Below are 18,354 nucleotides of genomic sequence, written 5' to 3' on the forward strand. Positions count from 1 at the left end.
TCTAAAAGTATATTACAGGCTAATTGACAGATATATTTGGATATGCGTGTGGTGTATGAGCATGGATACATAGTGTGCATATATGTCCTTCCATGCATGCTGTATTTGGGAATGGAAGGAATTTCTTCACCACTGATTTGCTTGCTTCCTCAGGACACAAAACAGATTATTTGGTAAGTATTTCAAAATACCATTATTCACAATTAGGGCAATACAGGTTAGTGTATCCAGTCAAAAACTGGGGAGGAAAAGGTAGAATTTTAAGGAAGCGGAATGCAAGGTCAGCTGTCCTTACATCAAAATAAAAGCAAGAAAATTCAGTACTCATACTAGGAACTCTAAGAGTCTATCACTTACTATCCTCCTGTTCTTCATAGTGCCATATACTAATGGGTTTGTCCACGCATCCAGGAAAATCAGCCTGAATGAACTTCTAAGGTAGATTAGTTCAGTTCAGCTTGTATTCAGGATCAAAGTGTCCTGAATTTAGATAAAGAAAGTGTAGGACTTTCATTCTGGCAAAGGATGCATGGGTTTAATGCAGTTAAAAGGAGATTTATTGAAATCACACCCTTAGTTTATTTGGTTTAATTTTCCTATTTGCACCTTTCCAGGAAGCCCTACAATAAAGACAAAAGCCTTTAACTATAAATTTAGGTTGCCTTCCTTGTGGTTCTCATTCAAATATTTGAAGTCGGTTTGATTTTTTTGGACACAAATATGAATTGTTATCTCTTGTTTTGGCATTAAAAAGGGGGAAGAATCTTATTTAGCAATCTGTCTCTGCCAGCTTATCATATATTTCACATGCATTTTTTTTCCTAATTATTCACTTACCAGACTATAGCAGCTCTGAACTGTTTATATATAAAGTCTGGTGTTTGAAAGAGAGAAACTTACAGTTAAAATTTCCTTCTGCTTTTTTTAAAGTACATAAACTTTTTAAAGTACATAAACTCAAATGCAGTGCCAAATGTGCCCTTCCAGTATATAATAATAGGGATCTAATTGTGCCAGTTTGCCAAGGGGCAGAAAAGTAGAAAAGCAGAGTCCGTATGGAAAACACCCTTTTTTTTGCCTTTGGCTGTGACAGGCTCCTACACTAGGAATGAAATTCCATCCCCACAGAAGTCTATAGCAAAGATTTGACTGACCCCAGGGGGTCGGGATTTTGGCCCACATGCCTGATTTCAGGGTATGATTTCAGCGATGAAATAAGCTTTAGGGAGGGGGAAGGAGTATTCACTGTGGAAGGAAGAGTTGATTTTCATGCACTTTCTCCAGTCTGTGTCCCTGGCAGGAGTAACTTCCTCTTTTGGTTTATCTGTTCTTCTGAAGAAGAAGACTAGAAAAAGCACCCATTAAACAGACATTCAGTTCTTCTCCTGGAAAAGCTCAATGGAAAAATATGCATCAATTTTTAATTGTGCATGTGCCCTATGGCACCCATGGCAAAACAGCAGTAGTTCAGTGAAAAAGAGACGATTATGACAGAGGTGAGAGGTCTAGAATAGCCTGTTGGTGCCCCAAGACCTGTAGACTTGAAATCACATTTCCCACGAGATTATTGTCCTCAGAGTGAAGCTTAGAGGCCATGCTAATATTTCCTTCCTGAAGTGAGAACACACTGGGTGAACTGCATGAATTTTTGTACCCTTTCATCTCAGAAGGAGAAGTATTTGTTCCAAAATATCCAAAACACTCTGTTATGAAGCACTGGCTTATAAACAGCATTTTAAAAGGTAAGATTTCTCTTTTAAAATTCATGTTTTTAAGAATAACGTGGTTTTCATTCTTATTAAACTAAGTTAGGTGGTCTCAGTTTATAGCTACTAACACATTTATCAATCCTTCGAAGTGGGAATTTCTGCATCTCACCAACCCAGTTTTTCCAAAAGACCGAAAGATCAGGCTTGGCCAAAAAGTTTTCTCAGTACATTTTTATTCCAACTCTTGTTTCCCTAGAGTCAGCTATTATAACCTCAGCCTGAGTGAAAAGTTTCTAATGCACTCCACATCCTGTTTGTATACAGAGAATTGAATGCTTGTTTGGAAGGTATTTGGTGTATGAGTTGTTATGAATCCCTCACTGGTAGGAGATGAGGTGGGATATTGTGGGTGTATTGAGCTACCTTTGCGTATTGCCCTGCCCTTGTGTTTCATTAGAACTGTGCTATTGCGGAAGTGTAGGCAGATAACAGTGCTCTCTCACTCTCTCTCAATCTTCCTTTTCTTTTTAAGCCCCGAGGTAGATTCTTTCCTTCCTCCACCGAGGAAACCTAAACAAAGCTTTGTGTACCCAAGTCTAAAAAAATGCACGTTTGGAAATTTGTAGTATTTGCTTTGCTAATGAACACTGAACCTACACATGTATATGTATGAAGTGTAATACTGTTGCATATTAAAAAGTTCATATTTCCTGATTAAAGAGCTCATATAGACAGTGAAGTACATCAGTGTTTATCTTTTACCGTTTACTCTGCGGCCTCCGCAGTAACACATAAACAGGCTAAACGGCTACTAATCAAACCCTTTAAAGCCACCAAACCCACTTTTTGTCTTTATTATGAAACTAAGATTTGGTCAACTGAGGTCAAGTTGCGCACTTAACACAGCTTCCATTATAGTCAGTGAACTCTGTAACAGAGAGTAAAGTCAAAATATAAACAGAGAACATTTCTGCAGCAGCTCAGGGCTGGGATTAACTTGGATCACCTAGTCTTCTGCTTTTAATGAAATTCTCTCCCTTGTATTTTCTTGTTTGGAAGAGAGTCCAAAGTTATCTCATGCTAATTTAGTTAGGCAGTGCCCTCCAGGGATGTCACAGGCCTCCGTGACCTCTCCAGAGAGACTCAGTAAAGGGATGAGGAGAATTAAACATTCCTGAGAAATTGCAAAGCAACAACCCCCAGAGATTTTACATAGAAACTAGCTCCAGACTAGCTGCCAGAGACCCAAGTCACCTTTTCAGCACTTCCCTGACATATCTCCACCAATCCCATCTGGCTTGATTCAGGGGGTCAGCGTGGGGACTGAGGCGAGGTGGCAGCTGGAAAGAGCAGCATTCAAGGGAGTTCTGCCTGCCCTGCACGCCACCGTTAGATGCTTCTGTGGGATGTTCAACTAGATGGTTTTGTTTCCTTCTATCGCTCTTCCCGTCTATTCTAATTCTTCATTTTCTGCATGCTGGAAAGGGGACGAATACTAAGCAAGGAGTTTTAGTAATAAGTTGAGTAATCGTTTCATCATTTGATGCACCATTTTGTTTCATACTGGTGTTTACAACCACTTCTTGGGCCCAATCCAGAAAATACTGTGATTTTAGAGAGCTGCTTACATTAATACATCCCACAGGCCCTGTTTTGCTCTGTTTTACATCAGTGTAATCAACAGTCAGGCTGTAGAAATTCATGAAATATTACTCTGATGTGAAGTCGGAATCAGGCATAGTTTGCAGGATGAAGCCCATTTTTTATGGGAAAAGATTCAAAGACTTTATTTTCAGGCTTCCCTTAACCATTGTGCAAAAGAGGAAAAATTAAATTTGGTGAAGGTTGGGTAGGCAAGAGAGAAAAAGACACCAAGAAACCACTGTAACTTGTGTATTAGTATCTTGATCTGTTGAATAATTATCTGACTTATCTCTTGCATCACACTACTACAAGGGAAATGTGTAGTATCTCAAGAAATGTCTATCTCATTGAGTTTTGGAATGTGTAACCTAAAAATCATTTCTGTGCATTTTCATCCTTAGGTTTCCTTGCCCTTTTATTTCTTTTTTTTAATTAGTCCAGGTCTAGGCGGTATTGAGGAAAATGGTTTGTGTTCTCACCTTTTAGGGGAAAGAATAACTTTTTTCATTATAGAAGTGCAGATAAAGGCATCTAATTCCATATAAATAACGCACTTCATCATTAAATGCCTGTGTAGCCTTTAATGTTCTTACAGCACTCCAGTCACATAAATATTATCATTCCAATTTCAGAGACCAGAAAATTTAGGAGGTAAGATTAAGTGCTTTAGTCAAGGCCACATAGAGAGTCATTGTCACAGCTGAGATTAGGACACTGGAGATCGTGTCTGCTCATCATTTGCTCAGACCAAACTGAAATTAATAAATAGGCTAGACCTAAAGCTCGACCCGTGCAATTAGAATATGGCTTATGGTAGAACTATTGAAAATATATATACATTCAGAGCAGAGGATTGTGTTCATTTTCTGTCCCAATCCAAAACATATTTCAGCAGTAGAGTTATAAATCTCTGAAAAGAAAAAGAACAAAAAGAGACTTATGCATGGAAACCGGCACATAACGGATGATAATGTCATTGTAGTGATAAATCTGCTGTGCTCTGTAATGACTCATGCATGTGCCACTGTTATTTGCCTGAGAACAGACTTCTGGCCCTAGCCAAGTAATGTTTGTGGGAATGTTGTTTCTAGCATCTGGTGTATGGAGGATATTCCAGCTTTAATGGCAAAATACCTAGTGAAGATTCTCATTCGTATCAATTGCGGAGGGAGGGTCTTTACTCAGTCTGGATGTGGTATGATTGATGACTTCTGATGTGTGGGTAGCGCACAGATTTATTGCAAGCAAAAGTTGGAGTGTGATAATGCTACTGGGGTATTCTGTAATAATATGGTAAAACACTTGTCAGCACTTCATCTCAGGCAGTGAAAGTCTATTATATATGCTACACAGAGACAGATAAAAAACATAAGTGTACTTAAAACTTCATATGGTTTGCATTTTTAGTAACAGCTCTCCTGACTCTAATATAAGACAGGTTTTAATTTTGTTTTGGGTAAGTGGATGTGCTTACAGTCTCACACCCACAATTCCATGGCTTTAAATAGAATCGCTCCCAGGGTGCATAAAAGAACACATGCTGTTATGTGAAGGGTTTATCCAGGATGCCAGGACTGTATTTATTGCTGGGAACAAACTGAATAAAATTTTCTATTCCATTTTGACACTAGCCCACAGAGAGCAGCCACATCTCCAGTTTTAATGCAGATCCTTCCCTTTCTCTGACTTAGGATTCACTGTGATTAATAGCAGTTGCAGTAGTAGTAATTGCTAATAATGGTGGTATTAGAATGACCACAACAAGCCAAGGGAAGGTCAACGCAAAGTGCCCTGCAAATGTATTTTGAGCACGCTCAAAAGAAAACTTCCTGTTGTCTTTTCACATCTGCACTGCACAACCAGACTTCTAAAATGCATTCTTTGGTCTCTGGGATCGTTTTACTGTTGACTTTTTCTAGCTGAAATTCCCATGCCCCGTTTTGAGATGGCATGGACCATGAGCTGGTGCTCTGCCCTGAGCACAAAGGAGCTTTCTCCTGGGCAGAGCAACAGTGGCACTCATGCTGTGCTGGGGAATTGGTAAGGAGAGTTCGGTCCTAGAGGTGGGGTTCAACCCACCACACTCTTCACATCAGCTGCTGAATCACATGGTGGCAGTTTTGGGTACTGTTGGCCTGAATTTGAACTTGTGACATGAGGTAAAAAGAAAAAGAAAAAAAAAAATCCCTCTGTATTGCATTACCAAATCCCTGAGGCATCAAGGTTGTGCTCTGTCTCTCTCTGTACTCAGCCAAGAGGATTTAGCATCGAATTCCAAAGTGTTGTCACCTGAAATGTTCTTGTAAAGAAAAACAAAAATTCCACAGAATCAGGAATGAGATTACTTTAGCATATTGACACTTTTTGAGGTGACTTTTTGCTTTTGTTAGTTAGTAAAACACGGCTGGCTGTGTATTTTTGCCACAGCCTCATAACTAATGATGAATAAGAGGTGAAAAACTTCTATTGCCAACTCCAGTGAGCTGAAAACTGGAATAAAATCAAAGGAAATTTTCAGTGATGTGTTAAATGGAGCACACTCTTATTTACACAGATTATTCATATGAAGACAAATGTAATTCTGTAAGGACCCAGTAAATAGTAAACATTTTTCTCAGTATGATTAACATTTCAAGTTAATTGTTTTAGATTATTATTCAGGGGTCTAGCATCATTAGAAAACTGGTTGCAGTCTGAGGAGAAAGTGGGAAGGACTTAGTGTTCAAAAATGTGAAACAAATTCTGGAAATTTGAGGGAAAATGTAAATAAGTAAAATAAAATTCATCTATGTTTTACATTATTAGCTCATTCACTCTGTTTCCCTGTATTTCTTAAAAAAAAAAAAAAAAGTTCATAAATGTTATCCCAGTTCTCTTGCTTTGTTCCTTATACTATCTTAATGGACTGTTCTTCTTCCTTTCCAATTATACCCTCAAATATGTGTAAACATTATGAAGTACTGATTTATTATCTTTAAGCCTATCTGCCTGTGCTCTGGCAGTTCTCTGCTGCTCTTAGTGCTTTTTTACAGTAATAATAGTGGCTTAACCTAAGTCAGGGCCCTTTTCTGATAGGCACTGTGCAGATCCCTGCAGACCTACAAGCCTCAAATGGAGAGGCTAGCAAACTGAAGAGAGCGCTCCCAAAGGGCAGGGAAAGAAGTGGAGATTTGGAGGGTTAAAGTCATTGCCCGAATCACACTGCAGATCAACAGAATTCTTGATTCTGTTGAGATCAATAATATTTTGATCCATGGCTCATGCTGCTTCTCTGACCCCAGACAAATGTTACGTTGCACTTAATTGGAAGTGTCTGAGCAATCCAGGGAAGAAACGGAAGACACACGGGTGTCAGAAACATAAGCCAGGATCTTTTTATAGTCAAATGTTGCACTGTAAACATTTTGTGATCAATATCTATATTGTGATTGTTATTTTGGGGGTGATCATTTTTTTAGAGTAAACATGCCAGTACTTGGCTTGAAATCCTAGTCTGTTTTCTTGTGGTTAGATCATGGCCCCAACCAGTCCTTCCTGGCATTGATCCCTAAGACTTCTTTACCCTCACCGCAACCTGGGTACAACCCTTTACTTTAGTGGTGGGTAATCCTGTTAAATAGGAGTCTGTTTCTTTGTGAAGAGGTATTTTTTCTTTCATTCATATAAAAATAGCAGGGAGAATTAATTCTGGAAGGGAAAAAAGGGAGGGGGAACTGGGTCAGATATCTTCTAGGACTGTCTACTAGATGGAGCCTGGGAAACAAGTATTTGTTCTATATTTTTGGCTATGTAATACAAACCTGAGTGATTAAAACTAGCAAATACTTTCTGTAATCCAAATTCCTCTGATTTTTCTGTTTAGCTTTTAATTTCTTTCCATTTTTGTTAAACAGAATTTAAGGTACCCTTTTGTTAGCAATTGTGACAATATCCTCCAAAATTAAAACGAAAGAGAGCATATATGCATCCTTTCTGTATCTTTTCATTTAAATTACTTTCTGTCATGCATGTCACTTTCAATTTTACCATTTGAATAATAAACAAACCATTGTAGTCCTAAAAATCTGTTCAAAATTTTTTGGCGGGAAAAAAAGACTAAATTAATTTTCATTGTTGGGGAGGTTTCCCAACAAGCAGCTTTACTGTTTCTTTTTGCCTCCAGCCAACAACTAAGGATCAGTTATGAAACTGTGTACAAATGCTTCCATGTATTGAAAGAACAATATTTTGACACTCGGTGACACAAGCAAAAAAAAAAAAAAAGTAGAAAAAAGGTAGACAGCAGTAATTTCGTTTCTGATAACACAATGAGAACACTGTGTATTCACCTGAAGTGTAGGTGAAAAACATCATGTTGCCTTAACAGGGAAGGTTATTTAGAACTTGACCTTTAAAGTTTATCTGGATTATAATGCTTGTGGTTTTTATTAATAAAATTGCCTACTAACATTTCATGAGTTCTCATCGAGAATTGTAAAACAATTGGGCTATCTGCTTACAAGAGAAAAGTTACACAGTATTTCCTAGTATTTCCTACTGATGTGAGAGGGCTTTTGTTTCAGAAGACATTGATATTGTTTTCATTCAAGATGCTCCACAGAGATTATCAGGTATTTTATTATCTTAGTAACTTTATAATTGTTAGATTATTATCTTCAAATATATCAACTATAACCTTTTAACTTAAGAAAAATTATGGAACTGAACATAATTCAACTCAGAGAAGTTCACATCTACAGCCAAACTGTACGATTTGACTTAATCACCAGGCATACTTCAGATTGCTCCTGGGGCAATTTATCAACTGTAACTTTGAAAATCTGTGAGAAAGTTTATCAAATGAGTTGTGATACATTATAACTATATCCTAGGAGACTTTCAGTATGTGTCAGTAAGAGTGATTTTTGTTGTTGCTGTTTATTTACCCTCTTGGGATTCTTAATATAAATTTCCTCTTTTTTTTTTCCTCAAATAATGTGTTTTTCCTCAGAAGAAAATATTTTCATCTTGAACCTGTTCTAATTTTTTACCTTTTCTATTTGTGATATAACTTCCTTTGCTTTGCAAACATCACTCTTCTGAATGGAAGCAGCTGCAATGTCATGAGCACTCAGTGTCTCCTGTTAATGAGTAGAAAGGACAACACTAAAGGAAAGCTTTGTAAAGAGACATTGGATTCTTTATGTTCAACTGTTAAGGAAGAAGCATATCAAAAATGCATTTAAACTGGTGAAATCTGATAGATACTTAAATGGTATTCAGGAAGGCTTCTTCATGAACGGAGGTTCTCTGAGCTGCACTGTGATCCTGCCCTGACACCATGATTATTGGTGATCTGAGAAAACAGGACGATTACTCTCCAGGGGAGAGGAGGAGGCATGTGTCCTGCACTTCACGGATACCACCTCTCTTGCCATAGGTTTTCAGAGAGTGTTGAGCTGATGAAAAGCATCTCAGCCTTGTTGCGATGATAGACGTTGGCCTCAGTTATGAATTTCAGTATCTTTCAAATACAAACTGTAACAGTGTAGTAAGGTGCTTGCTCACTGGGTGTATATCTTTCTTTTTTGATTAACTAAACAAAAAGGGTTTTATAACAGGAAAAAGAATATAGGAATATATTGATTATGCATACTCCCATATTCCTGCTGGCACTGGCTCCTTGGGAGTATCAGAGGGCCTGGCAGCACATCCCTGTGGTTTTCTCTGGCAAGAATCTCCCTGCTTCATCTGCCTTGCCTTATAACATTGTCAGAAACAAGTACTAATGCAATAGTAATTACTTAGCCTGAACTCTCATTGTGGCAAGGAGCATGGGATCATGCCCAACAGTTTTATGTTGGCATCCAGGCAGAATCAGCTTGTGCTTCACTCTGATCACAAGACTTATTCTGCTGCTACTTGAGCTTCATTAGTATTTTGCAGCCTTGTGTGCTATGCCCATATTGTGTACAGAACATGGGTATGGAGTGTTGTGGGGTTTTTTGCTTTGTCATGTGTTATATGTATGTATCACTGTCTCCTTATATAATCTCCTTATATAACACACTCATGCCTACTGGGTACACCCAGTACACACCTACACTTTTAACAATTGCAGAAGTCAATCAGGTGTGGGTGACTCAGCCAGTGTAGCACCTCTTCTTCCTTCTCTGACCTTCCAGAAGTAAACAGGTAGATAAACTAGAAGTCAGTTTGGGTTCAGAGCTCTCAGCTGATGTCCTCAGTCTCACTTTTATAAGGCGTGATCAGTTGTAGTCATTTCTGTAGCAGCTTCAGAAACCACAGCCAGTCAGCTGTGTTGTGTCAGTTGAGGCCGGACGATGGCATCTGGAACTGCTTCACATCCAGGCAGGCAGGAAGTGTGTGAGCATGACATCTCCCCACATCGCACAGTGCAGAAGATGCAGAGCAGCTTCGTTCCATGCCAGTGCCATTGAGTTGGGACAACGCAGAGAGGGAGGTGATACAATAACCCTGTCTTTTGTGGCACAAAGGGAATAGTCCCTCATGATGCATGCAGGAACAGCAGTCACGCCAGGCCTTTGTGCTCGCCATACGGGGAGAAGGTTCTCCTTGCTGCCACATCCATGTAAAGACTCATCATGCTTTGGCCCAAACTGCTCAATTCTCCTTCTCAGTAGTGACCCCAGCAGGATAGCTAGGTTTGGGATCACTAGACAGTACCATGTCCAACCCACTGAATTCTTCTGCGCACTTCTAAACAATAGAGCATGGAATACTGTTAAGACACAGTTTCTATAAATGGTGATAATGTACTCTTGGGTCTCTCTAGGTGGTAATGTTTTCTGACTTAGTCAGAAATTGCTCGCTAATTGTTGACAGCCTTGAGGTAACCCATGCCCTCCACAAGTGATAAGTAAGTAGAGCTAGACATTCACCAGTCTCTACTTCTTTGTCATTGAAACACAGACAATGCACCCTGCATAAGGCTACAATTATCTGTTCCATCTCCTAAAGTAAACATTACTGATTTGATTTGATTTTTTTGTGTGGGGCAAATACAAAGAAGTCAGAAGTTCTCTGCATAATACTTAGAAATATGTATGAAAGCTTTTTTTGACATTGTAGGAGTTGGAATAATAGTGCTCTATAGCAGTGGAGGGCAACAGGAATATTTTCCATTTATCACATTGTGTGTCTGTTCAGCCATCTCTGTTTAGGGTCTGGCATCAGATAAGATATAAGACAAGGCTTTACTGATTCTTTTGAAAAATCAACTTTTATTTCTAGAGCAGAAATTATCAGTCGTACTTTAAAGTCTCTGAAAGTTGGATTTGTATCTCCTTTTTCTCTTAAATAGACAGATACCTGATTAAAGGCCCATTTTAACAATATACTGTGCTGGAGTGGGCAGTGAAAGGAAAGAATCAAATAAGTAGAGTTAAACATAACCTCGACTAACATGTCTTTGTTATCCATGGATGACAGCCCAGTTAATAAATGTTTTCTCACTGGGATGTTGGACTGGAAGTTGATGGTGTAACGCAGCTATAACATACTCCAGATGCTCAAGACAAGCACATATATCACAACCATAATAGAAGTGGCATGCACAGAATGAGTCTGTATGGGAGTTATGTTAATCTGGTTTGGGTTTTCCTCTTCACTAGACCAGGTGTGAAGAGCTGTGTAAGCTAAGAATTTGGGGCAGGGAGAAGACTTGTTCATGTTTTGGATATGTTGCCTGAAATTGGTGCTTGCTACTGGCAGGGGTTTATACATAGAAAAGGGAAGAGGGAAAGATGAAAGAGAAAAGATTTTGGCAGAAGCTGTAGTTCAGACATGCAGAATAGATATCCTAGTCCACATAATCATAAAAGTGTGTCCATTTGCTAGAGCTGCTACATATCTCTCTCTGGTTAGGTTTCTGTCTTTAAATGTAAATGACATAGTATTACCTTTAGACTTTGCGAGTCACTAGAGCAGAGCCAGAAAGAGTTCAAATATGAAAAATATGTTTTGTTACATTTGCAATTAAAGGAACAGTCTTGTTTTAAGAGAGCCAAAGTCTGAATTGCTTCCATAATAGATTTCTCCTCCTTTTCAGCATTTGCCCACATTTTGCTAACTGAATCAAGGTAAGAATTAAGGAAAGGATGGCAGAAATGAGCAGAAGTTCTTGACTTGCTGTCAGCCCATCCAGAAAAGTCTTTACAAAGAAATAGGAGATTTAAGAATATAAGAAAGTACGATTCTCCTTTCCTGTGCCACAAAAATTCCTAAAATATATGACCTTGTGATGGTTAAAAGATAGCCGAGAGCCAAAGCTGGGCAGTGTTTTCATCACAGTTCAGCCATGTCATGGGTCATGTGGTTCAGCATGTGAACAGGAAGGTGAGAATGGGTGAACTTTTGCCTCAGTTGTGCAGTCCATCAGAGAATAAATGGACCAAATCACTCTGCAGCTGTATATGGAGGTGAACGGCTGAATACCTCTCACACAGAGGCCTTTGTGTTCTGGACATGATCTAGCATTATGATGGGATGCACTAGGCTGAGGCTTTGTAGCAATTACTAACCCATTATCACGCTAGAACATGAGATCATTTATCTTCTAATTCAGAGTGTCACCTGTTCTTCATTTGCCAGTCAATAACCATTAATTACTTTCAGTGGAAATTTAAACAAAGCTTTTCCCCTCTGTTAAAACCAGTAAGCCATTCAGTAATGACAAATAAACCTGGAGCTGTATCTCCCCCTTTCCTCTCACTCTCAGCCTGGAGTCTGGTACAATATGAACTCTTAAAGGAAATGCCTAGAAATTGATAGGTCAAGGGCCTTTAATAGTCTGATGGGGGGCAGAAAAAGCCACGTTCCTGGCACTTACTGTAGGGAAAGCTTATAGCCGCTACTAGTACACAGATTTCTGATTGGTTACACAGGCTGTACCAGTGGAAATGAATATTTGAATGCAGAGTTTGTTCAAAATTTGTCTGTCCTGGCTTGCCTTTAATTTTTTTACAGAATATTCATGCAGACCCATTCAAAGTAACAGAATTTGGTTGCCTTCCTCAAAGTGAAACAGAACTGTCAATTACTTTGTTTGTAATTATTAGCATGTCCATTTTTTATACCTGATCTGACTGGGATAATTGTAAATACCAACAATTGTGAATGCCAGAAAAAATAAAAGAACCGACAGTAAGAGATTCTCAAGTAATCATTGATCTAAACATTCTTTCCTGGTAGGAGTTGAGGCAAAAATTGCTTTTAGCAACTGTATCTGTGTTTTTTGATTGCTAAGTTGACCCTGTAGAAATTTATTACAGTTTAAGCAGTACTTCTAGGAGGGTGATTGCTTGCTCTTTGAAATGGTAGAAAAGAGGTGATAAATCCAAATACATAAAAGCTGGTGGGATGGATTGTTTTTTGGGGAAAGGGAAAGGCTTTTTTTTTGTTGCTTGTATTTTATAGCTGCCTCCTTCACTGCAGTGCAGGCAGAAGGCAGAGTTAGAATAGCAGGCAAGGAAGTTCCAAATTTTATATTAATACACAAAGTGAATTTATAAATATTTCAAGTACTCACTTAATGTCTCAGCGTAAGAGCCTGTGCTAAAATTGTGTCCAATGCATTACAATATTGAGGTGTTTAAAAGTGGAAGGATGCCAAAAAGCATCATAAGGCTGATCCTGCTTTTACTTAGACATATTAATGCTACTTTACAAAAATGTGAAGTAGATGATAGCAGGTCCATATGATATCATAGCATGTTAGGTCAACTTAGGTGGCTTTTTTTTTTTTTTTTTTTTTTTTTTACCAATAAATGAGATTTGGCTGTTACAGCTCTGTCAGGCTTGCTGTATACATTTCAAACAAAGTACCACAGGCCAGACCCTGAATTCATTACGCACAGAAAACACCCACTAAAATCAGGAGGAGAACCGCTATAAATTTTGACTGTGACTGACCAACTGTCTAATCCTGAAAATCCTTATTCACTCAAGTAGTGCCTTCTCTTAGAAGGCAGCTTGTTGTTTTCAGATGGGCTACTTAATGTAAGCTGAAGGTCTATGAAATCTGTGACTAGGCTAGGAGAAGCACACCTACCAATTACTTATTTTGAAAATGCCTTTTACCTTTCTGTGAAGTTGCTGCTACTGTGAATCGTATAAATTTGTCCAGTCATGAAGAAGCAGGAACTGGTGATTTAGCATGACCTCTCAAATCAGCAGGGAAACCCCAACGTTCCAAGAAAGCTAATATGAGAGAGAGAAGTTAAGACATCTCCTCCCCACAAGAGGAGTTTCATCAGCCAGCTGGGTATTTCTGCATCATTGGCTAGGATGCTCAACCCTGGAAAGGAAAAATAAAGTTGCTGCCATTGTCCTGCCCAGCAGGTCATATCCCTAAAGCACAATTAATGTCAAGGACTTACACAGCAGTTGCCCAAAACTCAGCCTTCCATGCATGTTCAAGATGCAAAAAGGTTCAAAAGGAACATGTTAATAAAATCTTGTCAAAACTTTGGAAGATGCATGAAATAATAACTAGGAAGAAAAATGACTTACAAATAGAACCGTTTAAGTGGAATGTATCTCCTTGCTATGCTGGACACTGATTTATTAAGAAGAGGGGGGAGAAAAATTGAACATTTCAGGTGGTATTTACCAAGAGAAACTGAGCTGTCCCAAAGCTTTTATTAATCTGATTTGCAGAGTATCCGCTACTATCAAGGGACCTACTAAAGTTGTTTTCTTTAAAGCTGATGTGAAGAGGTCAATGCAAATAGCATTGTGGATTACACTGGGAGAAGGTGGCAGTTCTTTTTAGCCTATGGAGAGAAAGTTAAATTATTTTGTTTTCCTTTTCTGATTATTTATTAAATGAGGATCATGCCATACAGGTATTACCCTCTTCCTTTCCAAAGGAAATGAAGTGTTTACATCATTTTGATTGATCTAAAGCAATAATTATTTTGTCCGCTTACAGTTCCTAGGCAGTAGAGCAGTCTAGTGGCTAGAGCAGTGGTTTGCACATCAGAAGACTGGAATTCTTTGTTACTGAAATGTACCTGCTGCGATACCTCAGACACGTTCTGTGCCTCTTTTCCCATCTGCTTTCCTGCTGATTGAGCCAGCTAGCCCTCTGGGATGGTGCTCATCCATCATTCTGTATTTGTAGGAAGGGACTCTGAAAAGCATTCCTTTGGGAAGTAAACAGGCTCCCCTAAAATGCAAAAATGATGATAATCTCATGAAGCTGTGCTTCAGAACTAATTGTGATTTTTGTCACCATGCAAATAATTTTCTGAAGAAAAAATGCTAATGGTTGTCTCACTTTTCTATCAGTGTTTCTCTGTTCCTGTGTCAAAAAGAAAAGGGTTGTATTTCTGTTACTGTATCAAAAGAGAAAGTTTCTACTAGAGGGCTTTGCTGTGTGATATTCAGCACATACTCAACAGGAAAAACAGATGAATTTGGTCAAGTACACTTTTGACTGTTCTTAGTTACATATTTTATTACTTATTCTTCATTAAAAACTTAATTTAGCCAAACCAAATGTGACAGAAGTAAGCGTCAAAAGAACCCATATTTTCTCATGGTGTCAAAGTGTTTGAAATTTTTCTATGATAGTCAAGAGCACTTTGGATGGAAGGATTGTAATATTTTGTTCTCCTCCCCATATCTTTGTCAATACATGTAGTGTTTTAAGTGAATCCATACTTTCGAGCAGTAAAACAAGTCTCAATGTTCAAAAGTAAACGTATTAAAGTCTCTCCTACAGAAACCCCTACTGTGAAACAAATTGAAAGTCAAGTATAGCATTGTTTTCCATAATAAGAAATAATTGAATGTTTTTCAGAGTTGCACTGAACTGGTTAATAGCCATCACCTTAGGGAAGTGCTAATTTCCCTAGCCTGATGTGTGTGTAGTTATCTCCAAATCAGAAATGCAGTATCATGTACCAAAGAGGCCACTTACATGTGCACTGAATCTGGCTTTATTTGTCTTTCCACAGGCTATGTGGCTGATGTTGCAAACGGATGAGCCAGAAGACTTTGTCATAGCCACTGGGGAGGTCCATAGCGTCCGTGAATTTGTGGAGAAGTCGTTTAGGCACATTGGGAAAACCATTGTGTAAGTATGAACATGAGATAGTAGCCACAGGTCGAACATTTATAACCTGTTGTGACTGCTGTGTTACAGAGCATTGTTTCTCTACATTCTTACTTTTTTCTCCTTGCTTTCTAATTTTGTAACATGAGGCCTTCTGGGCATAAATGACTGCGACATAGGGTGAGTCTGCTGTTGCTCTCCACACTATAAGAAAAAAAAGTAGGAGGGTAAATCTTAGTTTTTGCTTCCAAGTCTTCATTCTCTGTTCTCCCATTCACTCCCTGTCCTGGGGGACAGATGCCCCTTCAAAGATATTAGTACCAAATTGCTGTTCATCAGCCTGCTGCAAAAGGTGTTTCATGCCCTAATCTCCATTTTACTGGTCCCCAAATCCAGGTTATCCGCTCAGTTCCACTCCCATCCTTTGCTATCTGAAGAGATGACACCTGCCAACCCTGTTCTTTTCCACATGACAGCCCATCAGCCACACCACAAGGATTATGTAGCAGCTCACTCTACATTCCTATTAGCTCTTGTCCTACCAAGCCATAAAAATGTTGAGCAGTGGGTGCAGAATGTTTACAATGCATATTCCACATAGTTTGATTGAAAATACAAAATTCCTTCTCAAGGCCATATAATAAAACCAGGATGGCTTGGTGAGCGCTTTCCGTAATTTATATTTTTATTGTTTATTATTTTTTCAATTTCCCTACTTCTCTATCTTCTCTGGGCCCCATGCATCAACATACCAATCTCAGCTGGAAAAGGGAGAGGAAAGCCACAGGCTCTTCCATGACGCTAGCACTAAGGCTGTTCCTCAGGCCATCAAAGTCACTTGTGCAGCTGGTGAACTTTTGACAGGGCCAGTAAGTTTTACTTGGGAACAAAAATTTGACAAATTCAATAAATATGCAGAAGTGCACAGATATATACAATATTATTTGAACAGCCAGTGGGTGGCTGGGGAGGTAATAACATTTTCTTCTCAATGAGTTTTTAGTCTGGTTTCAATTTTTGGCATCAACTTTCAGAAAAAAAAATTCTGATAGAGGGAGGGAGAGACTGTATAAAGAGAATTTCTAGCCCAAAAGCTCTGTTCTAGGAATATGTTTCTCTCCATATTTTTAGCATCTCTTGACACTGTGATGCCCCTGTTTGATCACATGTTGCTCAATATGCCTTAACAGCAGTGAGGTTTGACAGGGTAAAGGGGCAGGGGGTAGTGGAAGCTCTATTGATTGCATTCTCTTTCTTTTTTTTCCTCCCTTTTTCTTTACTTTTGCTTCTTGTCTTTACAAGCTACTTCTCCCTAATAAGCATTGATATGAACTGAGTAATGACTCTGTTACAATGACAGTGAAACAGAATTATATGTTTTAGATGTGCTTGTTCCGTACAAATAAGACTTCTTCTGATATTGAGAACTTTTTTTTTTTTGCCCTGTCCAGTGTTGCTTTGCAAAAGGAAAAATGACTATTTGGTGAACAACATTTTTTTTAATTTGGTTACCTAAAAGTAGAAGTTGAAATGTATAGGTCAGTACATACACAAATATTGTGATTTGGAGATGTTCTTGTTATTCATAGTTTCATTTGATGTGAGTAAATTTACCCAGTAGTTTAAAATTAAGCTCCTTGCTTTGTTATTAGCCTAAGAAGTCTCCATTTCCCAAGACTGATAAATAAGCATGTATTTTCCAGAAAGCAAAATGAACCCTCTAGAAAACCAAAAGAAAAGAACAAGGATTATTCAGAAGCAAGTGAAAGTACTTTTATGAATAGCTTTTGTTATATAGAAGATAGTAGAGACTTATTTTAGATTTGATTGGTCCTAATACACAGGATTTTGTGTCCCATTTGTTTGGTTTTTTACTCACGTATGACAGAATGGTTTCATATAATGGACTGCATATCATTCAGGTTGGTGATTATTGCGTTCCATGTTTAGATTAAGTCACTTAGTTGCAGGTTTTACTCTTGGTGAAATTTTAACAGTATTATTTCAACTGATGATATAGGGCAGCTCTTTTATGTGCACAAAGACATATTTATTTGTTTTAATTAATCAATAAAGTAATTTTCAAAAATGGTATAATAGTCTATATCACATCCAATGCCATGGATTTTTAGGAGCCTAAGTGTCTAAATCACTTTTAGAAACAGGGTTTGGGTTGCTAATCTCCATGGTTCTTTTGGAATCTTTCTTGCTTTACGTAATATATTAACTATATCCTTAAGCCAATTATGGGTGATATGTAAATACCTGTACATATGGGTACTGAGGTGAACCTTTAGGTGTTGGTGACAATTTTGCTGCTGACTATTTTGAGAGGAATGCAATTCTGATCATTTTAGAAATAATCTAGCCAAATTTCTTCCCTCTGCTCCCTGGGTGGAGTTAGCGTAAAAACTGATCCTCTGCTTATCCTGGAGCTATCGCTCATCTTTCAAACTGCATGAGATTTAGAACTTTTTTGAGGATCAGGACAGTTGTGTTAAGAGTCTCCATAATTTTCTAGGTGTCAAGCTGGCTTGTGCTTTTCCAGAACACACACACACACACACACACACTCTTTACCCTCGCTGTCATCTTGGCTGGATGGCTGGTAACCTCTCACATTCTTTGAAACCCCCCAGGGCTTTCTAATCCCACCTCCTTCAGTTTGAATATGTCTTCTTCAGGGAGTAGCCTGGCAGCAAAATCCTCCCCTTCAGTGTTGCGGGACCCCACTGGTGAGTCCCATTGATCTGCTGCTTGAAAATTTATGAGGCACCTAAGAGCCAGTGCACCAGAATGGATCTCTAAATGGGATCCTGCAAGGAAGGCTGTTTTCTTCCTCTCTCCCTGAAAGCTTAGTTGCTTTTTTTCCCAGGTATTATGAAATTTCACAGTCCCAAAAGCTTATCTGGGAAATTT

The 18,354-nt window shown here is 38.6% G+C and overlaps 1 protein-coding gene across 1 annotated transcript in view; it reads left to right on the plus strand.

Annotated features, from left to right (window-relative positions):
- GMDS (GDP-mannose 4,6-dehydratase) overlaps positions 1 to 18,354 on the plus strand; it is a 282,728-nt gene that overhangs the window by 182,764 nt on the left and 81,610 nt on the right. The window contains exon 5 of the mRNA XM_026069695.1: positions 15,338 to 15,456. Within this exon, the coding sequence (XP_025925480.1) occupies positions 15,338 to 15,456 (119 nt within the window). The remainder of the gene's footprint in view (positions 1 to 15,337; positions 15,457 to 18,354) is intronic.

Source organism: Apteryx rowi, unplaced genomic scaffold (assembly GCF_003343035.1).
Source record: "Apteryx rowi isolate R43461 unplaced genomic scaffold, aptRow1 scaffold_3, whole genome shotgun sequence".
In the NCBI taxonomy this organism is placed as follows: domain Eukaryota; kingdom Metazoa; phylum Chordata; class Aves; order Apterygiformes; family Apterygidae; genus Apteryx; species Apteryx rowi.